Genomic DNA, 27,578 nt, shown 5'->3' on the forward strand with positions numbered 1-27,578 from the left:
TTTTATTATTATAGGTAGCTATTATATTTATACGTAGATACGTTATTTTGAGAACCAACCTGTGTTCGGACGCAATAGAGATATTTACATTAGGGCTCTATACATGAATTCAAACTGCAATCGGACATCACCGCTCACTGCCACTCAATAAATATTTATTAAGAGTCTAAAATGTAAAATGTGTGTCCGTGATAAATCTTGATCTGTAGCGCATCAAAATACCTACCCTTTAACGATGTTTGTCAATCGCTCGTTTACACACATATTTATTTTTTTTATTGTAAATGTAGACGAATACACGATTAGCAAATGGGGGGGGGGAGATTTACGCGATCGCATTATTTTTACGATATCATCCGTGCTTCCCCCCCCCCCCCGTTAGGTGCAATATTACACTATATTATTATTCGACAACGTGAGCCTTTTTTTATCCTCGCTTCTAACCTGTATTATGTATGGATATAATATATTTTAATCGATAACGGCGGTATCTTTGTCGTACACTCGTACCTGCCCGCGTAAAAAAAATAAAAAAGACCCACCAAGAAGCGGCGCGTGGCGCACACACATCCATTGTGGCATTGTCCATACTCCATAATATTCACCTATATACCTTACGACTTGCGAGCGTATACCCAGTGCAGTCCACATTATCACGTAATAATATTATACACTCACTCGTCCGACGACGCGGTGTGGGTATAATAAATAACGCGATGTGTGTGGTAGTAGGGACACCTTTTTTTTTTTTCCTATAATATACCTTTGCGAGGCACAAGTCTTACCATACATCGTAATAATATCACGTACATATATATATATATATGTATAGATCGTACAGAATAATAACAATAATATATGATCTATAACTCGTCGTCGACGTCATAGATCATTACTATTGGATTCGATACGAAAAAAACTTAAAAAACACATTATACTAACGCGAGTACAACGTTTTACATATCATATATTAATAATAATGTTATAGAGGCACGATAATGACATAGGTACTACCCGTGCGACGCGTCGTCGGCGGCGGTAACGGATTAGCGGCGCCGCGCGCGTAACTACCGTTTTAAAATCGGTGGGTTCGGTCTGCGTTCCCATTGGCCGACGTGCGTACGGCCCAAAATGCAAAACCCGAGGGCCGCCGCCGCCGTCGACGCCGCCGCCGCCGCCGCCGTCGGTATAACTCCGTCCGGACCAGCAACAGGATCGACGCCGCGTCGCCGTCGATCAGTGATCGTTTCGCACGCATCGCGTCCGTTCGTCAGTCCGCGACCGCGCGCCTGCACGCCCGTCCACCGGTCTTTCTTTTTATATTTCATTTCTGCTCTCGTCTTCGTCCCGTTTTCGCTCGGACGACCGCCGCCCCGACACACGCACAGAGGCCGATCGCGAAAAAAAATAATAAAAATAGTACTTATCGGGACCGAACTGGCAATTATATTTATATGACGTGTACGCGATAAGAACGACACGGTGTGTCCGTCCGGCGACGTGTCTCATTATCGGCGGTAACGACCACTCCCGACAAACGACACTAACTATCACCGTCGTTTTGAATTTACACCTCGTGTTAGACAGGCGGGACCGTGTCCTATCTCTGTCCGCGATAACAAACAATAATTATCGGTACAGCCGCCGCGACGAGCAGCACGCGACCGCCGACGGAGGACAGCAGCAGACCGTACTTCGATTATGGTCGTCATTTTGTGAGTAAACCACATTGCATTGCTTCGGCGCGCTGTCGTCGTGACATCGTATTGTTTGTAGTGCGCTGTGCACTTAATAGTATATAATACAATATATTGCCGATCTTTTCGATTTATTTTTTCGTCTCATTTCTGGTGACTCGATGATAGCGTGTCTCGTGTATAGTATCACAAGTAGGTAGGCAGACTAATATTAATAATAATAATAATATGCTAATATTAGGTATATGTGTTGAGGACATTTGTGTGCCTAGGTATTTATAAATAAATAATATATATACACGTAATATCTATAATTATTAATAAGTAAATTTATAATGAGCTTGTTGTGGTAATAATAGTTTTATAGGTATTATTATAATATTAATATATATATATATATATATATACTATCGTTTATCATATTATACCGTAGCTCTATTAATTGTATATACAAATATATCGTCGTGCGTCTAGTACAATTATTTAGAGACGTTGGCATTATAAACGCGTTTACGTGTGCTTATAAATTAATATTAATCATTTTGAAAATATCGACACGCTATTTTTCGTGTAGGTAATCTCTATGCGAGATGCGTATGATCTACCAATATATATGTATATAGATTACCTACTTCCTACTTGTCTAGTTTTAAATATATATTATGTTTATATAAATTCTCTTAGTATAGCCATAGTTATAAATAGTTTATAAATATTAAATCGTTAGTTTTTAACAAATCTATAATTACAATTTACACCGTTTAACTGCCGATTTCCTATTATCGAGTAGGTATATACATTTTTGAAACTACCCATTAAATGTATTACATATATCACGTATTAAGTGTAATTCATAATAATTTGGCACATTTTCATTCCACGTTTTTTTCAGGCTAAACCTGAAAATTTCCTCTTAGCTATTGTTATATATTTAAACTGATATTCCCGAACCTCCGACTTGGATAATTATCGTTATAATAGTATAGCAGTAGATATTTAATACCTTATGGCTAATATTCTTCGAAGTCTATTAATATTTTGAAAACCTAAGATCTACAATATTACTATTACTCGTTAACAGTCTGAAATATAATATAATATTGTAAATTTGTACGACATATTTCTTGGACTTTTATAAATAACATATTAAATTATAAAGTTTTATTTGTGATATTTTAGTAAACAAGAATACGAAAATCAAAGCATGAGCAATGAATATAGTTACTCCCGCGGAAGACCTCCTGCAGAATCTATTTCTCGAATCGCAGATTGGGACATTAACGATTCGATTATTCCAAGGGTAAATTTGATATAATATATATTTTTTTATTAGTTATTAGTAAAAAATGTTGTTTTGCGTTATTTATTTGTATGCTTTTAAGTAAACTGTTGATCAATGTAGTCCAAACATATATGATATATAATACGTGATGTTTCTTATTTTTCATATTTATTTTAATTGTGACGTTTTAAGTTTTGAGAACTGATAAAATCTTAAATTTCTATAAAAACATATAATTTTATAATTTATATGTGTATTTGAACAAATATGTACGTTTATTATCAGATAAAAAAACCAATAGGTATAAATTATAATAAATAAATAAATTACCTATGTGTTGAAAAAAAAAAGTTTTAATTGATATTATTATTTTATAAGTATTATATTAAAAGCATATTTATTAATTTTAATCGATTATTAAATTATTTATTTGGCTATCAATTGCATTTAAAAATGAAAAAAATGATATTTTTATATTCAATCGGTAGCTTCGACTTTGAGAGCGTCCTTGTACAAAAACACGATTTTCAGAGCTTTAGGTTCTCCTTGAAACTATGTACATAAAACATATTATATGTGATATATCGTGTAATGTGTGCCGTATGTACATCGTACATATTTTGAAATTCTATAAATATTAAATATAATATCAACATTATTATCAATGAGTTAAACATTTGATTTTAAAAAAGTTTGTATCTTAATAAATGCTTTTTTAATTTAACTTTATACCTAATTAGCAAAAGCCCTGAAGTAGCTTTAACGATAAGTACTTATTACATCACTGTGTTTAATATTAATTATTGTCCAACAAGAGCAGTACATTAGTATAAATGTAGTTTTGTTGAATATTGTCGATTCAAAGAAAAATATCGATAAGGTATCGATGTATTATTTAAAATTAATTGATTAAAATATTTACATTGTAATTGAATAAACAGAATAGGTAGATTGATAATTACATATTAATAATAAGTAATTAATACTTTAATAATAATTAAAAATTAGTGCTTACTAATCATTCGTTTTGATAATGAACAATTATTTTTATGCCAATATAAATGGACATCTACTCGTATATCTTATTAAACTTGTGTATGTTTTATTATTTTAAAATCTGTTATAACTATAGGTACTTTATTATAATTTTTTTCTTCTATATTATATTATAGTGTTTACCTTATAATTATATAGTAATAATAAATTCATAAGATATTTTATCTTAATGTTTTTGAAATTTAATTTTAGGCGAGATTTTATCTTAACCGAAGTACATTTAAATTAGTAGTATTTTTTTTTTTTTTTTTTGTAGGTGAGTAACTTCAATTTATGGGAAGAATGGGCTGACGGGCATTGTCGCTTGGTATACCCACCTAATTGCGAAGAAGCAAAGAGACACGCTTCTGGATGGGCAATGAGAAACACCAACAATCACAATGTGCACATACTAAAGAAATCATGTTTGGGTGTTCTGCTATGCTCGAGAAGGTGTATACTTCCTTCGGGAGACACTGTTCACCTAAGACCTGCTATATGTGACAAGGCTCGAAAAAAACAACAAGGTAAATGAATATTATATTAATAAATATAAAATAAACAAACATTAAAAAAAAACTAATATGTACTAGAAAATCCTTCAATTTGTAGACTTTTTTATTCATTATCATTGTAGGTAAATTGTTTTTAAGTTAAAAATATTTAAATTTAACTATCATTAAGCACCCGTAGAAACGTTAACATGAGTTATAACTATTAAATATAGGTTATTATTTAAATGTATAATTTATCGGACATTTGGACATATGTGGACTTAAAGTATAATTATTAAGTTTAATAGGGCTAAATACATAATTTATGTTATATATCTATTTAAATTTTGGGTATTTATATTAATTTTTATTTTCTACACTTTTATGATTAGCTATTACTTGGTTATAACATTTGCAATATGCATACATAATATCACAACTTTTTTACATTGAGATTTCTACAGATCTATTAAGTTCGGACAGCGATTATCACAAATAACTATTCCGAATGTACGATGATAAAATATAATATATAGATACTTTTTTTTTTATTATTTAGAAAAAGAGAAACTATTCAATTTATACAAAAAGTTTCGTACAATAATCATATTGTGTTATGAAAGAAAAAAAATGTCAATGCTTTTAAGATAACCGTCCAATTGACTGAACCTCCCGTGACTAGTTAAGTTTAAGTTATGAGGTTTCTGCGCCATTTTTGTAGTAGTCGACGAGGTGGATTTTCAGGGAGATAATTGAAAACCAAGGATTAGAATATTCACGGAATCAACTCTGAATTTGATTACAAATAGGTATATAAATATACCTACTTAACATTTAAAAAAAACATTTGAATATAGTACAATTTATTTTTAAACTATTTATATATTAAAATATTTTAAAAAGGATGCTATAATGAGTTTTCAAACATAATGTTAGTTTTGTTTGAATACATCTCCACGTATTTTGTAGCTATGCATGAATGTCACAGTACCTAACAATGATAATTATACAAATTAATAGTGAGAAAATTCTCTTAATATTCAGACGAGCTTTTTAATTTATTTATTTTTAAATCGAATGGAAACCAAGTTTTTAATTACATACCACGTAATTTGACGATAAATTGTCATGCATAATATAATTTTATGATATAAAATATTTCGAAACCATTCTAATAAAGTGAAATGAGCATTATACTTATTTATTAAACTCAAAGACAAATAAGACCACTAATTATGTATGAACTAGTATTTAAATTAATCTTTTCCATTGTTTGATGACGCGAATTTTAGTTGAGATTATGAAGTTTATTTTAACAATGAAGGTTAGATTCCTAGATTAATTATAAATCAATATCATTATAATAATAATGTCACCTCGTCTGGTTAACGGTTGTCCGACGATAAAAACTATAACATAACTTCAGCCTACGACTACGGCCGGTTTCAATCAAACACGCTCTTTACTTTGTAGTACATCTAATTTGTTAACTCTAAAAATCCTTCTAGTATTACAATTTTAGCTTAACAATATTAATTGTATTATTCTATTGAATATCTGTTTTTATAAATTTCCATTTAAATTTTGTTGTTTCCATACTTTTAAATTATATTATGTTACTTAGTACTTCTTCTTCCAAAGAATTTTTGAGGGAGGAGGGGTTCATAATATTATATAATATAAACAACAATTAAAATAAATACTAAATACAATTTATCACTAGATATAAATCCTTAGTACGGCGCTAGAAAGAGGGCTAACGATCTGGGTATTAACCCGCTGGTGGTGCCACTATACCTATCTGACAATTTACAATTGTGCATATAATTTACCACTAATAATCATTTCTAGGTAAACCCTGCCCGAATAGACAGTGTCATGGTCACTTAGAAATAATGCCTTGTAGAGGACATTGTGGTTACCCTGTCACACATTTCTGGAGGCATACAGAGTATGCAATATTTTTTCAAGCCAAAGGTGTTCACGATCACCTGAGACCTGAAGCCAAGTCTACTTCAGAAGCACGAAGAAGCTTTGGCACCAGCCGCAAGATTCGAAACTTCGGCATGATCCTATCTCGTGATGTTCCTTTCAATAATAAAGTAAGATTTAATTACAAATTGCAATTTACAATTTAAGATATGCATTCAACTATCAATACTTATTCAGCATAATAATTTAATATTATTTATTATTTATTATTTTATAATATATATATATATATATATGATGTGCATTATACATAGCGATAAAATTCTTATTTATATTCAACAAAAATAATATATATAGCCTAGTAATTAATACAAACTATAAATTAATCTCAATAGTCATATGCTATCAAAACAGTTTTTGATGCATTTTACAATCTCGAATTCAATGAATTTTAAATTAATATCGTAATAATAATCTTATACAAATATTATGACAATTATTTATGTATATTAAAAAAAAAAATATTGAATAATAGTTGCTACTTTTAGTTTACATTTTATTTACTTTCAATTTAACTCATAAATAAAATATACCTAAGTATGCTTAATAATCATATAATATTTTGAAAGTAAAAGTATGCTTAGTAGTTAAAAATGCAAGTCCATCAAAACTTGTGCAATATCTTTGTATAATAATTACGTCTACATGGCTACAATGGTGGTGTTGATTATGATTTTTTCAATTGCTCTCGAAAATACGTTTAAATAAATTCTGACTGAACTATGTATTTAGTATGAATGTTTATGTTACTGTTAACAATAATAGCTTATTGATTAATGAAACAACAAAATATGTATTGTCGAAGATTTAGGAATACCTATTGTCAGTATATATATAAAAAAAGTAGTAATAAAAACCAAATATAATATTATGAGATACACACGGTATGTAATATATGTATATATAATATTATATAGTAGGTCTGCAAACGTGTACAGCGGTCATCAATAACATAAAATAACAATAATTATACGATATACAGTGGGCACGGACAGCATAATCTGTCTATTCAATAGCTTGATCATTATCATTTCAGGCTATGATTGTGTGTGTGTGTGTGTGTATAGTGTTGAGACGCGTTGTAAATCAATGATACACACAATGACGAAAGTGAAACCAATGTTCACAAAAAAAAAAAATAATGCTCGGTTTGTTGGGATGTTGGTTGTGTACGTTGAAGTTGTTTATGCACAAGTTCAACCGATTTTTCTCTTAATATCATTTTCGTAATGCGGATCGGACGTTAGTGTCACTAAAATTAATTAAAATGTTTTTATTTTTACGTAATATTCTAATATAAATTTATGCTCAAAATCAATAATAGAAAATATAATTCTGGAAATCCATCTCCATCGATAATATTAACGTTCTTGCACTAATTAACCGGAAATACACGTCCCTAGTGGTTAATAATAACAGCTTTATGTTATATTCGTTCGTATTGGTAAAGCAATTCTCCGGAATCGGTTGATATCACGGACATTTTCGTAACTAAACATTTTTCCATAAATGTAGGAAACATATTAAACACACTTATTTTAAATAATTGTCATTGCTGAAAACGGTATATTAGTATCTAAACTTATTCGCGCAATGTTTTCTGAGACGTCGACTCGATTATGTTAAGCCAATCGCCATGTGATATTATAAACTGGCGATATATTATAATAATTGTATAAGAACAAAATAATCTTATTAAACATACCAGAACGCCTATATGAAATACTTGTACCCAATTATGAAAACTCCTACAAAATTTTAACTTTTTTAAAAATAATCAAACTTTATAACCCTTTTATAGTTAATATGTTTTTTTTCTTTTTTGCTGTTTTCCTTTTCTACATTGTACATGCTAAGATTACCCATATCGTAATATTGTAAAATTCTACATAGTATCCTAATGTATTAGTAATATGTAAGCTAATAACCTTAGTTGTTGAGGCTTAAAAAAAAATAATTGTATACAGACATCGCACGTCATCTTTTTTCATAGGTTCGTGTTTTGCGTGTTCGTTTGAAAACGGTTTTCTCTCCGGTATGTTTATCTCGTCTCTGGCGTTATATCGCGTTGCAACCGCCGCCGCGTGCATTTAACAATAATTATTGTATTTTCTATAGTGCAGCAGCATCACAATATGGTGTTCATAATGCACGTAATAATCTGATGGATTTTTGAGCGAAATCCTGCGAATGAATTTTATGCAACGCGTACTCGACGACATAATATTTATTATCGCTCGACTGCGGCCTTTCGCGGAGACGCTATGTAATTATAGGGCGAACGCACGCGTAGCAGTAGTGGGTATGTTAATTCAATATTTGTATGTGCCGTATAAATCATTTCGACGAAAACTCAAGTCGTCGGTGCACTCGTGGTGGTTGTGGTGGGCGGGGTGTCCGTGTGATATGCAGAAAGGTAATACATATGTATTATTATATTATAGTTTTGTGTGCGCGATTATTTATACGATTTGGAGAATATCGCAACGCAAATAAAACGCTGTACACAATTTAATATTATTATATTATTAGATTGTTTATAAGTTATAACTTTCGATGATAATTGTCCGCGCAGTCCGCCCGAGGTGGTCTAATCATGTTGTCGACCGTCTAATTATTATCGTCGTGTACGTGTATTAATTGTTGTACTGAGTGCAATCGTTATAAATATATTATAAAAACCGTGATTGCGCACCGGCGACAACCAGAGATCCGTCCGATCGCGTCGATGGCAAATTATATTGTTTCACATACGTGTAATGAGTAATGATAATACGACTGTGTGTGCTGCTGATACCTGTAGATTTAAAGCGCTATGGGAGGTGTAGTGAATTGTCATTGCTAATAGGCGACTGCGCAATCCTTCGACGACGAATGTCCGTGTTGTGGTTTGTAGACGGAGATTGGTTGAAGAAATGGTTGATGAATGTCAGTATTGCATGATTTACACTAGTAATTAATTTAACAGAAAAAATATATTTTACATAACAAATATTTTAATAAGTTGGAAAATGAATTACTAAACAGTGGGAGAGTGAACTTGTGTGAGCTGCGATGCGGCTGTGACGAAAGTTCGCGCCTCGAATAAGCTTCTCTAAAGGTTGAGAGGATCTTGTTGTTTGTCATTGACATAATATTCGTATTAGAGTTAATCTTTTCGAAAATACGTATTTTTTTGTGAATCGGGTATCGGCCGCTGTTGCGTGATGCAGTTGCATTCGTTGTAATGCGGCAGTAGTGGGCGCGAGGGGATTGAAAAATGACGTTGTTACGTACTGTTGAATTGTGTGTGCATTCTAAGTATGCATTTTGAGTTACATTTAAATATTAAATTATTCTATGTAGTGTGCGTTTAACCCTCTTATAGACAAATCGGTTTTTCAAACGATACGTTTACGATGAGACCGATACCGTCGTTTCGGACAAATCTGATTGCGCGGCGGATATTAATATTTATTAAATGTTATCATGAGTGTGTGCCGCACATAATGTTATAAAAACAAAGCTGTGTTTTTATCCTCTTTTAAAATTCTGTCTGATGAACCCAAGTGATGTAAATAATATGTATAGGTAAACAATATAAAACAAAACTTTTATTGAAATGTTGTTTATTCCACTGACATCAATATTATGGTAACGGAGTTAAATTAACGATGCAATAATGTCACAGTAGAATAACGTTTTGATATTATAAAGTTGGCGAAACGTCATTGTTGTTATGTTGTTTGTTTATTGTATATCAGTAATTATGTAATGGGCAAAACACTCGAGATTTCAGTTTACCAGTCCCTGATATTTTTTAAAAATTATTTTAAATAGTATAACCCGCCAAAGTTTAGGAAAAACTGAGTAAGTCTCGATAAATATATTAAGGATGTTTTACTTTTAATGTGTATTGTTTGAGAGGAGGGTCTGGATGATTTGAAAGGGGGCAGTTTTTTTTAACTTCACACATTTGAGCCTCTAGAAGTCCAGAGCACCTCGTAAAGCAGAGGTCGACAAGTAATCTATTGTAGTCCGGAAGATACAATATAATAAACAAATGAGATTCAAACAAAAAAAAAAACTTTGTCAAATCATTATATTAGCATAATCTACTTGAAATATTTTGATGGTCCAGTTTTCTGTCTTGCAGTCCGCCAGTTGCCGACGATTACTATAAACTAAAATGTGGTAATTAAATTAAATCTTCTTTCACGTATTTAATTACTAGGGCCCAGAACTTGATGACCTAAAAATCTTTAAAAAAATGCACACAAAAAATGTTAAAATGACTATAATAACTTGACATTTTTAAAAATTTATGATTATACAATAAATTCGTTTTCCATAAATCGTAATTATTATCAATTCAATTTTAACACACGTGCGCACCGGGCCTCAAATAGAATATCTGCCTACAGTTTATTAAATTATCTTAGATCACGACAACGAATGATAATGATAATGAATGTCGGTAATCGACAAGCTAATGGAAACTGAATGCGTTACAATAAGATGTAACTTTCAACAAGAAAAATTCAAATATATGTAAAAAAAAAAAGTACAAAAATGAATATAATTCCAAAAAAATGACTGTTAAGTATAAAATTCCTTAAAAATGCAAAAATAGCAAAATAAAAATTGTACCATTCAATTTTATACTTACGAATCGAATTTCTGTAAAGACAAGCCTCGAATGCGAAAATTAGAAAAAAATATGAAAGTGCATTAAGTTCCGAGCCCTATAATAATTACCTAAATGCATTGTATATATTTTTAAGTTTATAAAAGTATTTAGTATTAAAGTCCTTATTATACATTAATTTAATTAATATCTTATTTTTTCATTAATATAACATATCTGACTGCCTAGGATATTTTTTATTTTATTATTTTTCTTGAATATTGAAATTAAATAATTAAAAAAATGGTACATTACTATTAGTACATTAACTATAATTGTTAAATATAATTATTATTTATTGTTTTTCTAATTAAAATTAAAAATACCGACTATAGTATACCCATTATACCGAAAAAAGTTTGGTCGTTCGTTATACCTATAATTTATTGGGCGTGTATCCATTCCGTCGGCTCATATATTATATTATTAAATTATTAAACAAGTAACTGATATCTGTAGTAAATTGTTAACAAAATAACGTTGACCGCTGTAACATTTATATATAATATATATATGTATATTCCAGTGGAGATCACGTATCGCATAGGATTCATATCGTTATCTGTATATTATACATATATGTTTGATCGAAAAAAGATTAATTAGACGTATATTCTTGTTATAAGAAATAAAAGTACGATTAGTATCGAATATCGATTATATTCTTAACATTTTCCAATATTATGTTCTCGTACCAACACATCACTTACTAATGCACATCCTAATATTCGTATATAATAGCAAGAGAATTAAACACACAAATTAAATCAATAAAACCTTTTTAGTTTTATAAATTGAAAAAAATATATATTACAAACTATACCTATTTATAATAATGTTTTAATTTTTGTTTTGTTTTTACCATGTATCATCCCCATCGTGGATGACAATATTTTACGGTAATTTAAATAAAAAAGCTAATAGTCACTGTCCTATATTGTAGACAAGTATAATATAATATAATATTATTTAATGTATATTCAAAATATGTGGGAGTATTTTAATATTAACATAGGTCAGGTCAGTGATGCCAAACGTTCTGAGACGGCAACAACAAATTTTGCTTTAAAAGATCGCCGCACGCGCAGGCAGGGGTTCCGTTGGCTCTGAGTGATTCGGTGAGAACCGAATAGGCACGACGGTCGGATTGTCACTTTAAAGTGACAATCGTAGTACGGGCCTAGTGTTTCAAATTAGTGTAAATTTTATGTTTGTTTAACACCTGAATAAGAGTGTTTCCGACCAATAAACCTGAGTTGGAGTTTTATTTCAGTCACTTTTACGTTCTTACTTTCGATGGAAACAGCGCTGGGATAATATACGTACAATGTGTCAATGGAGTTTTAAGAAAACTGAATAGTGCCAAGGTATATTTGTAATCTTTGAGTCATTCCAGCCGATAAGGAACGAACGTAGAAATCGAAAAGCGTGTTGTACCATTGTACAACTCGCGAGTTAACAGTGCCGTTCTAAATTATGTTAGAGAGCAGAGTACAAAGGTAAAGCGCAAGTGGTTTAATTGTGTGTGTCACTCTATAGCAGAGGTCGGCAAGTCATTTCTATTGGAGTCCTATAGATTAAAATAATAAATCAATGATCTATAGTTATTACAATTAATTTATATTAAAATTATACAATATTAGTAGTAAGAAAATGAAAATTATTATCTAATTATTACAATCAATTTAAATTAAAAAATAACGATATTAGGAAAATAATAATAATTTTGTGTAATAATAATAATAATAATAATAATAATTTATCCAGTAATTTAGTGCGAAAAGTTGCATTTATTTTCCTTAGCTAGTTTTTTGAAATCGAGAAATCGTGGAGAATAGCTTATGCGCAATGTGTCCTCAAGGTGAGAGTCTGATAATTTTGTCCGATATTTGTTTTTCAAAAAATTAATTTTATATGCTATATACCTACTAATTACTAACTAATTTTGCCTTCCGCGGTCCATCAGTTGCTGCCGACCCCTGCTCTATAGGGAGATACCACAGCACTAGAGTTATATTATTTTGTTTATTATACTGCCGGTGGAATCGACGTGTACAAATAAATAAATAATATTGTGATTTTAATATCACCGGCAGTGTACATATGAGTAAATCGCGTCCTGTATAGCCTCCCGATAACGTGGTTTCCGGAAAAAATCATTTTGAAATTTATAGTCATTTTTTACTGTAAATTACATAAGTGTGTGCGTGTTTTTTTATGGAAATTAAATTTTTATTAAATGACACACAAGTGGTTACTGGTTAACGTACGCGTCTCGTGTAGGATTGGATTCTGCTGTCCACAAGATTCAGCTGATCGAAATTTCTTATTTCGGAAATCACTGTGTGTGTGTGGAGTGTGAAGTCGCCTTTGGAACGGTTGAAACGAATACGGCTCACGGGTTTCTTTCACTCGGCATTTGTCGCACAGTAATAATATATACATGACACTACAACGCACGGTTAACTAACACGAAATGATATTATCGCCGTTGCCGAACCGGAATAATCGTATTTTCGCCGCCGCCCGTAATAATTACCTACCTACGACGGTGGTACTCATATGATACGATATCAACACGAGTGACTGCTGAGAGTTTCGGCCCATATGATATGATATTGTCTCGAGCGCGATTGTAAGACTCTCTTAAAAGGGTCCCGCGAAACGTACGTAGTTTAGTTATGCGGATAATAATAATAACGTGTCGGCGGCGTAGACAGCAGCCATACACACGCACGGCGAACAGTGTGCGAGTGCAAACGAGACGCGCTAATTTCATCCTCCGTCGCGCATCTTACGCGTGCGTGTAGTAACGCGATTATAGCGAAAACTCCGCCGTTTAAAAATAATAATATATTATATTATACAGGGTCCGGCAAATATCCTCCCTTATTTAGAAATAGTGTGAGTTGTGGTGGTGGTGGTACAACAGTGGAGAGGGGAGGGTATCGATGAATAGTGGTATACGTGCCAGTTTTAGTAGATGTAATATTGTAATGGCAAGGAAAAAAAACAAAATGAAATAAAAACCAACAAAAAATAATGAAAATAAAATGTGATTTTAAAAAAAATTTCTAAATTTAAATTTTTTAACGTGATCATCTGTGATTACGTTCTTTGAGGATATTTAAAGGCACAGTGTACGATCATCGCCCCTCGTCCCTACAAGCACTTAAGGAGCCAATCACCAGGCATTGACCTCCATCACACGAAGAGTTATGGAAAACTATCGAGAAACTTAACCGATATAATGTTTAAAATAAATAATTAAAAATGGCATAATATTTATAAGTATAACTAATAAAAGAATTTTTTCTATTTCTTTGTTTGTTTATTTGCAAGCTGCTTCTTATTGAAATATGGGAGGTTTTTTTGCCGGACTCTGTAGTATTATCGCCAATATTGTTTATGATCGTCGTTACGCGACCCACCACCGTCAGTGGGTGTAAGAGGTGTGGTGGGTGTCGAACGGGGCTGGCTGTACCCCGCCGGTAAATGGCACCTCGGGGGCAAACGAACGATTTGTGCGCCCTACCATCATACATAATTAATAATTATATTACACAAATATCGACAGTTTGATTTTCCCGCCGCCGTCGTTGTTGTTATCCGTTTCGATAATATTATAAATTAAATATCGATCACGAACGACCGCCAAAAACTTCGTCGTGTGTGCGATTTATAGATCAATCGGCGTACCGGACAGAAAATGTTATGTCTTATTTTAAATTATTATAATGTCGAGACGCCGCCGCCGGCTGGCTCTACCTGTTATTTGGTAATACGCCCGCCGTCGCTGTTGTTTTTGTCACGGCGATTTGAATGATTTTAATATAAATATTTCGTTTTTAAATATCCGTGCCGTTTCTTTGAATTTATATTCAACTCATACGCGTTCTAGATAATATTATATATGTTCAAAACGTATCACCGCGGTGTGGTGCTGTATAAATTGTGCCAAGAACGCGCGACGATTATTATTATTATTATAAAAAATCTAAACGCACTTAATCGACTTATCTTTGAAGTCTTTAAGACTTAAAAACCGTGGTAAATTCACTAACGGGTCCAACCTTAAAACAAAATGGATATATATATATATAAATACTTTTGTACTTGCACTCGATAATTTAGAGCAACGAGTGAGTTGTAGAACTTTTACAAAAAAAAAAAAAATAATAATAACAACATAAATTATTGCATACTGTTATTTTATACTTTGGTCAGCCCTGCCCGTACGACGTATACGAATTATAATAATTAAATCCGTTTGGTATTGTCTTTAAAAAAAAAAAAAAACCTTAATTGTAGGTTTTCATAGATAATAAACACTGGCACACGTACAAAAAAAAGAACGCCTAGTCTGTTGTCCATGAATCATAAAATATATTATATGAATATGAATGGTACGGACAACGTGAATGGATTTTGACAACATATATTGTAGGTCAAATCATAAATACTAAAACTCGATTTCTCTGTTGATTGTACCTTCTTATACAAACAAACCCGAGGCAAAAAACGTTCGACGGAATTCACAAGTTTGACTTTTAATCACTAGTTTTACATTTACAATATTTTAATATATAGTAAAATACAATATCTATAAATGTTGTGTGTGTACGGCGTGCTGCATAATATTATAATATGTTGGATGTTGTCCGCGATGGCGTACGTCGGATTAAAATATTAAAAATTACTGTGCTGTACGTTTTGGTTAACAAATTATTTTCTCTCATTTTAATTATGATTTACAGATAATAGTTTAAGTACATCTGGCCATTAATTGTTTATCGATTAAAAACTATATACGTATACTGACGATATATTATATTACATATGCAATGGTAACGCAAATAATTAATTATTCCTCTGACAGTTTTAAACTTTTTACGCGTCTAATATTTTCTTTGTTAGTCACTTATGTATTGTGTAATTTGAACTATGAAAATAGCATTTATTTCAAATAGAACGTAACAATCTGATAATAATATTATGTCTGCCGCACCAAGTTACACGTCTTTGAAGTCTTTGAACTCGAGTTCTTCGTCGAATAAAAATAAAAAACCATTTGTACCCTCAAAGAAGGCCGTTTTAAAAGATCAAATTGTTTCTTCGAAGTTTGTGGATGTTAAACAGTTTGTTCCTTCGTACATGAAAACTGAACCTAAACCTGACATTTACTCTCTCATGACGATGACTTACGGAAAAATTTGGCACGAGGAACACGAGTCGTACGAAAAGAGCGTAATTGAACAAAAATTAACAAAGAAAAAACCATTGAAACGTCCAACATTTCCATCCAAGTGCCCGCCTAAGGTGACGAAATTGGTGGATGTAGCAGGAGGAGGAGATGTGTTGCTGCCCACATTAGACAAGACAAAATGCCAAGCAGAGGCCAAAAATCCTAAACATTTAAACTCAAAACCAAAAACATGTTGGAAATAAATATATTTTAGACTGTAATACTGTATACCAATTCTTTGGTTACTATATTAAACACCATTATGTAATTTGGAATATTATAAAATAACGTGTTTTAAATACGATATTATTATTTATGTAAAAACTATAATTATACTATGCTGTAAGATAGATATAGTGTTCGAACTATGACAAACGTTTCAATTACTCTCCTAAAACATTTTTTTCCAGTTCCGTATGATTAAAATAAGTTGTTTAATTACTAACAAACATCGTACGAGAGCACCTTGACATTATATTATCTTAAATAATAACATAATATAAATTAAATGTATGCATATAAAGACTAATAATATAGATAATGTTAAAAAAAACATTAAAAGAATCATGGAATTATTTAAAAAAATTTAGATATAATTTTATAAAATCTGATAATTTAAACAATAATGTGTTTTCAATGAAATTAATTAACATATTTTTTTTCAGGTATTAAATTTAAAAAATCAAAAACAGAAAGCTACTATTAGTAATGCAAGTCGCAAACAGCAGTATTTAAGTACACAATTGTCTCAAGAGTTGATTGCAGAGAACCGAAGTATAAGTAAGTTGATAGTATTTATTATTTTAATAGATGACATTATGGACATTACGTGGTTTCAAATATATAAGTCTTTTTAAACTTTATATAAAACATAATAATATTAATAAATCATTTTCATTCGTCAAGTATGTTTTGAAACGATATCGACACTATAATGATATTTTCAGGTGTGGATTTAAAATAATATTACCTACTTGACCACCCTAGTCAATATCACATAAATCAATAATCAATTCAAACATTAAAATTTGTATTGTTTATTCTAAATTATTAAAACAAAATTATGAATGGTTCGGTAAACATAATAAAAATATTTACAATATTTAGCGATGTAGTATACACTTAAAAAACGTATTTTGTAACTTGTAACTACTACAGATATTAAAATATGTTTAATATTTTAAGCTAGCAACACTGGGTCCATTTATAAAAACCTGTAGGAATACATGAAAATACTATTATAATACCGTGGTTTCCTGTTTTATATTCTATTAAGAGTAATGAATGGATTAATATTTCAACGATTTATGCTTTTATTTATATATCTATAATCCTGTTTTGTAGATGGAACTTTCTTTTGTCGTATAGAACAAATTGAATATTATTGACACACTGGGAGGCTAAAATCAAAAAAAAAAAACTAAAAATTAGGAATCTTAAGAGTTTAAATTGGAAGCAGTAATATGTATTTAAATAATTATTCAATTATTTATGAATAAAAAAAATCAGTAATTGTTTTTTGTGCTCATTTTTATTTAAAAAAAAATTATAACAATTTTGAACAATAGATACATTATGATCTCATAGTATTTATTTATCTTTTTACACCAATAATTATTAATTTTTTTAAAACAACTAGTATACTATTATTAACATCGATTTATCTAAAATACAGTGACTAATAATTTGTTTATTTTATAACTTTTTATAGACTCTTCCGGTTGCTCGTGTCTTCCTTATTATTGCGTTTGCAACAATAATAATCGCCTAGCTCCCGGGCCAGAACCAGCGACGGCCATCCTCCAGCATCAGCAAGCCGCTTATCCCTCTCACCACCACCACCATCATCGTCATCATCATAACAACAACAACAACAACAATAGTAGCAGCAGTAGCAGTAGCGACGATGATCTACACCCTCATAGTCATCAAGACTGGACGTCGGGACTGCAAAACAACTACCACGTCCTGCAACAGTTGCAGTCCGCCGAACTTCCGTCATCGTCGTCTTCCTCGTCGGCGATCGTCCAAAACATGTCTGCCGCGGACTTCGGGTTCGTGACGGGGCCGCAACCCGCGTCAGCAGTTTACTGTCAACCGATGCAGCCGACGTCCGCCGCGGCCGACGACGACGACGTGTTCCAGTTGCAGCACATGGACGGGCGTTCGTCGGACGCGGCCGTCGCTTCTTCCGGTTACCACAAGTGTTCGCCGACGACCATGTTGGACTTGGGCAGCGGTACCATCCACAAGAGTCCCGGGCAGTGCGGTGACAACGGTGGCGGCGGCGGCGGATGGCAACACTACCAGTCGGCCGCCGACTACCATCACCAGCCGGCCGCCGCGGCGGTGCTGCACCATAACAACCACCACAACGACCAGCAACAGTGCTACCAGCAGATGCTGCAGCAACAGAGTTGCGGTGACGGCGTCGGCTACCACCATCACGTCGGCCAGCAGTTGCAACAGCAGCAGCAGCACTACACCGCCACCGCCATCAAGACCGAGGACTGTCCGGACTCGTTGGATCTGATGGCGTACTCGTCGATGGCACCACACGACGTGGACTACTACGGACAGCTGTCTTCGTCTTCGGCCGACGCGGCGGTTTGCTTGAAGGGCGGCATGCACGGCGACGGGTCCTCCTCCGCCGTCGTCGCGGACTTTATCGGCGCGGACGCGTCCGCTTCTCACGTGGTCGACTACATGGTCCTCGATCCCGGCAAACTGTTGTTGGCCAACAACAATTTTTACATGGACTCGGCATACTGCGGCGGCGGCGGCGGCGCGGAGACCAACAACAACAACAACGATGTCGACGACGCCGCTGCGTTCAGCGAATTCCAGTTGAACGCCGCTGACATGCATTCCTGGTCGCAGGCCATCAATCAATGAACGCGCGGACCGCCGGTGATCGTCTCAATCGAAACTGTATATATGAATACTATGTATGGGGCGATCCGAAGCGTCTGGCTTGTGTGAAGAGGCACTTCACTGTTATTTTTTTAAATTTTCGCCGCGCGTTATGTGTACTGCTTCGCCTGTGAACAGTGTGTGTAAATATAAATAAGAATGTTTTAAAAAAAAGGTGTTATTAAAAATTGTTTGCGAGCTTGAAATTTTTTTTGAAATGTTTACATAATATTAGAAATTTGAGATCAGTAGCGTATTTTTATTTTGTTTCTTATTTTTTATTCCCCAAATTTATTTGATTGTACTTTACATTTTTTTTTATATATAATTTTTTTTTTTTTTTATATATATTTATAATGTATTTAATCCACGGGTGATGGATTGTTCTCGGTTGATAAATTTTTTTTAAACTTGAAAACGTCACCAATTTTACCGGTTATAACCTTGTTTTGTCATACGTGTTACTACTTCGAGACATAGATATGCTGCTTTTTCACTCTACAGTTAGACTTCTACGATGAAATTAATTTAAAATGACTATATTATCCGTTACTATTTATAAAGTATTCACTTTTTGTCTCTTCTTTTTTTTCACTTGTCAAAATGCATACACGTAAGCTTTGTGGCTTTTTTTTTATTATTCATATGCGTACAGATTATTGTTAGTTGAAAGTTAAATTATAATACGTACATGGCTTGATTGCGTTTTTTTCGATTCTTTGACTACGTGTACTTGTTGGTTGGTGGTTTTATTTCATTTTTATTCCACTGCACGTTAGCTATTCGTGCGATATTGAAATAAGTACGAACAGTACGGTTGAACTCTGTTAAATAAAAAGTGGATACTTTAATAATTACCAATTACAGTTATTAAATTATCAATTTTTTAAAAAAGGAAAAACCGTTACCTTTAGATTTTTTTTTTAACTTTTTCAAAAAAAAATGTTTGTATAAGTGACCACCCAAATTTGTTTTTAAAATTACACGTTTAGTAGGCTTTAAAAGTTTTCAATTAATTTAATTAGACGAGTCTTGAAAACTTAATTTTTTCTAAGTAGGTAATAAGTTTTCATAACTTGATAACCTAAAAATGATGAACAAAGCTGCACCTGTAATTTAATATATTTAGTACTTATAAATATCTTATGTATTGTAATAATATTGTTTTTATGTTTTGATTATCTATTTTATAATATTGTTATATGACTGGTTAGTTTTAAAAGTGTAACTCGCGAGAAGCATACTAACTTATATAGAAATACACACCATGCTCGTCAGACTCGAGTTACTTATAAATTTATAGTTAAACTTAAAACCATTGTTCTACGTTTTAAATTTTATAATTACGCTTGTACTAAAAACAGAGAATTTTAAATTGTATTATTATGGTCATAAAGTACCTATTAAGTAGTAAACATATTTAAAAACTATTTTATTTGGTAATTTATTTCGTAACTAGACTCCTTTAAAAAATGAATTATTTACCAGGTTGGCATGTAGGTATATACATTTGTATGTCGGTAAAGTTAAAATAACTAACGTTTAAATTACTGTGACAAATATAAATGTACTCCTGAATAAAAAATATTTAATTAAATATTTATTAAATATTAAATTATATATATTATATTTTGACAACATAATGTTTATAATATGTTCTAAAAAAACATACTAACTATTATAGTAACATTTTCCACTGTAATAATTTATGTTTATTTTCGAAAAATCCAAACAAAACTTAATGATTGATCATCGTGTGACGTAGTCCAGTATCTAAGAAAATTGGCCATTTTTTAATTGTTGATGTGTTTGAACTGGGGTGCCAAATTAGAGCCTAGGGATGCTTCAGCATCCTCTTAATAGCACATATGTACTCATATTGGTTGGTTGGCGTTTGATTTTTAAGCCAGCGCATGAAAATTATTTGTGCGATACTGAAATAAGTACCAATTAGTACGGTTGGCCTCTGTAAAATAAAAATCGGATACATTAAAAAAAATTTTATAAAAAAAGAAAACCAAACGAACCTTTAAACAAAATCCCGGAACCTTTATACATTTGGGTCGCTGTAAATTGCGCCCTATTTTTAATTTTTTATGTAAATTGTGGCCCGGGTATAATTTTATATGTATGCTTACCTAAATACTTTTTATTCATATGTAAGTTACATCTAAGCATTTTTTAATTCAGAATGAATAATTTTAGATGGCCCGGTAAACATCGACGGTTTTTTTTTTTTTAAATTGTCAAGTTTCTGTCGATTTATTATTTGTTTCGAAATTTGTTGTAAGTGTGCAACACCAACGTTAAATATCATTTTTTAGCAATTTTTAATAACGAAGTTTGAAACCGTCAACTATTTTTCAAAGTTTTATTACTTACGCTTTTCATAATGTACATATTATCAATCAAAAATTAATACTTATAATTAAATTGTACAGTCGACTGGAAATCGGAATATTCCTGACCGCAGTGTACGTACATTCCAAATATAACCGGGACGCAATTTACGTATGTTTTAAGAGTACATGGGCCGCAATTTACATAGTAGATGAATATGCCCTTTTTTGGGGAACGCAATTCACCGACTCCGATACATTTTGATCACAAAATGTTTATAATAACCAATCGTTTTTTATTCATAACACATGTTTAAGCACTCATATTTTTTATTTAACTGGTCTTGAGCTATAGAGATTTAATTCTCTATAATAGTAAACAATGTATATGTTTCCACCACCAAACTTGAAAATGGTAAACAAAACTGCATCTGTAATTAAAATATGCTTAGTACTTATAAATACTTGATTTTTAATAATATTGTTTTTTATTTTTATTTTATGGTTATTGTTATTGTAAGATACCGTCTTGCGGCTGATTAGGTTAAAAGTGACTCGATAGAAGCATTTTTATATAGAAATGCACACACACTATAATATTTGTCAAGTTACTTATAATTGTTTTGTTAAAAACAAAACTTATCGTTTCAAATTTTAAATTTAATGAAAATAAAAGAAAGCATCTTTAGCATTTTAAAGAAAAACCACTTGTTGTACAACGGCAGTCCTTGTCATTGTAGTATCTATATAATTTATTTTCCTATTATCCGTAAACTATTGTACGATAATTTGAAAAAAAATTTACAGAAATCGTGTAAAATATGAAAAATGTAAAAATTGTGGATTTTTATGATAAAAAAAAAGGGTGGACAAGTGAGTATCGTTCTGCAGTGTAGTAGAGATGGAGAGTAGGTCACTATAATGGATGTGTTAATTTTGAATGCAATGACAGGTATCATTGTATACGAAAAACGATTCGACGGAGATAATTTGTCAGTCTAGGATAATTACTAGGATACATTATATTGTTAGCTATATCTAAATTGTGATATATCGTTATTTTATGGGATTTCGTAAAAAATTTAATTTCATACACTCATAAATTTTTTTTTATATCTATTGATGCTAGAATTTTTTTCAGTTATTTGAAGAGCTGCATACTAGTTGCGGTCATGGATGATTTTTGAGATCAGCACATATAACAGCTGCGGTTGCTGTAATTGTAGGTAATGTCTGTAAGTTGCGGTTACAGCAAAGACTGAGCTTTTACACTGATAATAAAATGAGTTAAACATTTAGAATTGAAATTATATATTAGTAGTATGATATTATAACGAGTACCAAAAAAATTTAATTTAAAGTTTAAAATTTGAGTTTAATTAATAATCCAATCTGGAAATTTTGTTGGTATGTACAAGTTCCATGCTTTTATATTAGAGTTGACTTTAGAGCTATTAAATACCATTTTATGTAAGTTTATTCTATATAATATACTGAATAGTAATCTTAAATGAGTATTAACCGTCACCGTAGTTTGTTAACTGAAATCGATCACTGTTGTTTTTGAAATACAAAAATACTATACATTTAAGAAATATTTATATATTTTTGTGCTTTTATCCCACTATTGAGTTATTAAAGCGCAAACAGTGACCGCAATTAGTAGAAAGTTTTAAAGATTTTACACAGAAATTAAATATTTTTTTGATATCCATTTTTAGATCTATTATAAAATTTATAAAAACAAACAAAACTTGGATACAACATACCTGTTTTTATCAATATATTTATTGTTTATTTATTTTATTCTTTTTAATTTTAAAAAATAAATTATTATTACAAATTTAAAATAACAAAAGCTTTACACCATTAGATTTAACACCAAATTACAGTCGGAATTATTATGAAACATGATTTTCGTATAAAAAATTATAAATAATGAACATCAGCATAATTCTTATTTCTGAATTGAAGTAATGAAGTGAGTCTGCCCAACACACTTCATATTATACCGATACTATATATTCTGATATTCACAAGAATTTCGTTTATAAGTTAAGTAATTAATATTTAGTTTATTTATTTATGTTCGGTGGTAACTTTTAGTTTTTGGTTACCGGCTATATATTTTATGTACGTGTAGTAGTATATTATCACCAAACGATAATAATTAACCCACCTTCCGTACCAGGTAAAATGCCTTCAATTTCCGAGTTAGAAAATGTATTAATCATCGAGATAGCGAAAACCGAAACGAAGCGACTGGAAATCAAATAAAATCTACCGTTTCTCCGTAGCCTTTGCAAGATGTAGCGTCTAACGTCAACTTTGGTTCGGACACAGTAGTTCCACTGATTGACACTGTAAGAAAACTGCACTTTAAAGCTTCATTCCCAAGTCTTGGCCATGGTAACGCAGTCCTTAATAGTTGCAAGTACAATGTGCAAGCATCGTAGCGAATGCTGAATCGTTTACTAATTACCTACCTACAATACGACACAATAAGATGGAACGGAGGATCGCGTCGCATACGATGTACTGTCTACGGCAAAGGTCTTGTATGTTTTTATATGTGTAACTATTTCACACCACATGTCCACGTCTATGGTGATATTATATTTGTACAATTATTGACGCGCATCCCAATAAATGTCGGTAAATGTAACACAAATCAAAGAAACTAAAAGCGTATGTTGACAAATTAGGTATACCTACAGTTGTCGGAATGCTTTGTAAACAAGTTAATTGTCCATTTGGTATTATTGGAGTACTAATTAACAAGTAAACTAATTGTGGGAATCCGACCGATCGAAGTTGTTTAAAAATAGACAAATTTACTTTAATTTTCTTATACCGTTTTATATGTTGTCACGAGTGTAACTACACTACTGTCTACTACTTAATACTTAGCAATAGGCAATAGCATAGTTTTAAGGAGACCTGAGTGGGCCGCAGCCTCTCCGCTAAATTTAAAGTAAATTTAAAAATTATAAATAGTAGTAAGTTATCTATATGACTATATATTAGTCTATGGGAACTGCGGCTGTAAAAGTCTTCAACCATACCAATTTAATTAATAGGTTTTGTTTATTTTTTTTTCAAATGTTAAATTGTATTTAATTTAAAAAAAATCGTTAATACTTTCCCTCAAAAAAAATTATTTTAGGTACATCAATTATAAGTATATTATTAAACCATGGGTTAAGGTTACTAATATAGACTAGGATGATAAAGTATATTTTAAAGACAAATTTGTGTAGCCGTATAGGAACTAAAACCTAATATAAAACTTGATAAACTTCTGAGAGACCCTAGCCAGTTAAACCCCCTGCCCTCCTCAAAAAAATCTCGGCTACACCATTACTACTCAATGAACGTTGAGTGATAATTAATTTAAAAATATTAACACCCGATGATGTATTTGACGTCCGGCGCCCCTTTAAAACAGATTTTAATATAATAGCCATATAATGATAGTATGTATGTATGATAGTCATATAATAGGCATATATCATCGTAAACACTTATTGTAATTTGTGAATATATTTGTATACATAGGTGTTTCAACCTAATTTAATGAGGTAGAATATTTTTTCTTTTAATATTACTCCTCTACAACAACTTATCAGTGTCTCAGATAATGACGATGTAATTCAGTGATGATATACTGTTGGTTGGATCATTGTATGCGACTCATACCCGTCTTTAATATAATCCCAAGTCCTAACTGGTATGAAGTGACAAAAACATATTTTTTATAACGCAGATAATATTCTTACCTTTAAGTTTTATAATAGCCGAGTTCACTCTAATATTTAAGCTTACAACATAAAGTTGAAGATACTAAATAAGTTTTGGTATGTTAAGCGTTAGTAAGACCAAGACAACACATGCGGGTACTACGACAGTCTCAGGATCGTTCATCTGAAAAAAAAATTTTAATGAAGTCCTCGATTGTGGTTCATCATGTAGGTATAATCTTAAATTGAAAAAATTGATGCACAAATCTACTAATAATTTAAATACAGCGTTTAATCACTTTATGTTTTAAAAAACTCATTCTCAAAAAGGGGGAAAGTAAACTGCTCTGCTGTTATAGGTGTCTATAGCATACTACTGTAATGTATGTATTTAATTTAAATTAAATGATAAATTATTGTATTTGAAAAACCGTGCTGAATGAAAATTGTCTGTCAGCTTATATTACTAAGTATATTTTATGATGTATTTATATTACCTAAACTATAAAAGTATTTAATTTTACTGTTATAGCAACACAGTATATGTATATAGGTTGAATTAATTTTTACCAAAAACATTGTATTTAAAATATAATAAAAGAAAACCCTATGATAATATATTTTTAGATTTTTTTGGTTTCAATTAAAATTATTTATGAAAAACAAAACAACAATTAAAAAAAATTAATATATTTATAATTTTATAAGTTTTGAATTTTTTTGAATGACAACATACATTTTTAAATTCATATTCTGGAGCAGAGAATTTTTCGAAGTATTTTGATACTTTCAAATCTAAATTCGATTGAATATAGTTTATGAGTTATAAGTATATTTAAAGTTTATATGAGATATGCTTAGTTTTAGCTGCTAATTTTAAAATTTTAAATATTTTAGAATTTTAATTTTTAAATGATTTTAGCTCTCCCCACTAACGTTTATTATGTACTCTACATGTATAAGTATAAATATACAATTTATTATAAATTGCCAATATTCCAAATAATATTTTTCTTCAGCGTTGAAGAAAAAAAAATTGAGGGCGGATTCGGATCTGGTTGATGCATGGGCAGTTAAAAATAAAAACAAACAAATAGGTACATATTTTAAATGCATATAGATATTTATAATATCATGTCGAATTATGTTCTACAAAATAACAACTTCGTCGATAGTAATACGTATCTACGCGTTAAATGTTCTTCGCTCGACTTAATTATATTATTATAACGCGCATGGCACCTAAGTCGAAATTAACGCAATGGCAAACACGCATAATAAAATATAATAGTGTCATCACTGTCATTGTTCAATAATTATTTCTACGTCGATAACAATATCGTAACAATAATATAATATGTGGATAATGTGTAACGTATAATTTATTAGTATAAATACCTACCATTACAATAATATGTTACTCACTTTAGTATTGTGCGTAGAAACGCGTAGGCATGGTTATAATATGTCCATCCGGCTTGGTGCGCATTTAATATTATGCCGTATATGTATGCGATTGGTGTTTTCTCAAGAAATTCTCTTTAGAGATGTTTCCGGGATCGTCGAACGACGAATAACGAAATTGTCGTAGAAAATTTGAAACAAATGCCGGATTGCCGGTGGTCTAGGACCGGAGCGGCGTGGCGACCGGACGTTCGTCTAAGAAACATTAAACAAAACTAGGATGTTTAATCAGTAAACGGAATGGAAATTAAATTTTTTTTTCGACAACAACTCGCGAACACCAATGACAATGTATATTATTATTAATAGGTATGATATTATCAATAATATTGTCGATCGAACGAGCACTGATCACACTATATTGGCATGGTTCAGCTACAGCTATTTAGATAAAATGTACAAATGTATAGGTATCTATGAGTATTGCGATGTCTAATATATAAAATTACTAATTGGTCGTATATTGTAGGTATTTCTATCTATTTTTACAATACTTTCCAACGGGATACTTTTAGGTACAATTTATTGTTCGTACCTATATAATATAACTTAAATACTTCGTATTTTAAACAGTGAATATTTTTCTCACTTTCCAATTTCCAGGATATATTCTCATGGAGATTATTGCTGGAGAGAATAATATATTTTTATAGTGAAATTGATTTTTATTTTTTATATTATCACCAAAGAATACGGGGTGATTATTTTATC

General features: G+C 31.4%; 1 protein-coding gene and 1 long non-coding RNA gene across 3 annotated transcripts; one reads left to right on the top strand and one right to left on the bottom strand.

Annotated features, from left to right (window-relative positions):
• The first annotated feature begins 1,284 nt into the window (after positions 1–1,284).
• On the top strand, positions 1,285–19,567 carry LOC113558547 (transcription factor glial cells missing-like). 2 transcript variants are annotated; one of them, XM_026964037.1, is made up of 6 exons: positions 1,285–1,715; positions 2,877–2,997; positions 4,292–4,541; positions 6,360–6,610; positions 17,077–17,191; positions 18,123–19,567. In XM_026964037.1, the coding sequence occupies exons 1-6, from the start codon at positions 1,702–1,704 to the stop codon at positions 19,304–19,306; spliced, it is 1,935 nt and encodes a 644-aa protein (XP_026819838.1). In that variant the 5' UTR covers positions 1,285–1,701; the 3' UTR covers positions 19,307–19,567. The 2 variants fall into 2 exon arrangements, with proteins under 2 accessions (XP_026819838.1, XP_026819839.1); XM_026964038.1 differs by lacking the exon at positions 1,285–1,715 and adding an exon at positions 1,816–1,889.
• LOC113558548 lies at positions 19,169–27,050 on the bottom strand. Its single transcript, XR_003405654.2, has 6 exons — positions 26,829–27,050; positions 25,443–25,587; positions 21,352–22,094; positions 21,001–21,290; positions 20,016–20,148; positions 19,169–19,452 (listed from the first exon to the last, which is right to left on the bottom strand). It is a non-coding gene; the product is annotated as an uncharacterized LOC113558548 (long non-coding RNA).
• Positions 27,051–27,578: the final 528 nt, after the last annotated feature.

The sequence above is a fragment of the Rhopalosiphum maidis genome, chromosome 3 (genome assembly GCF_003676215.2).
Source record: "Rhopalosiphum maidis isolate BTI-1 chromosome 3, ASM367621v3, whole genome shotgun sequence".
Classification (NCBI taxonomy): Eukaryota; Metazoa; Arthropoda; class Insecta; order Hemiptera; family Aphididae; genus Rhopalosiphum; species Rhopalosiphum maidis.

Bases quoted from the DNA above. Each gene is read 5' to 3' on its own strand.
- LOC113558547 (XM_026964037.1), top strand. The intron at 2,998-4,291 runs GTAAATTTGATA...TTTTTTTTGTAG, and splicing joins ACGATTCGATTATTCCAAGG to GTGAGTAACTTCAATTTATG. The intron at 17,192-18,122 runs GTAAGTTGATAG...AACTTTTTATAG, and splicing joins TGCAGAGAACCGAAGTATAA to ACTCTTCCGGTTGCTCGTGT.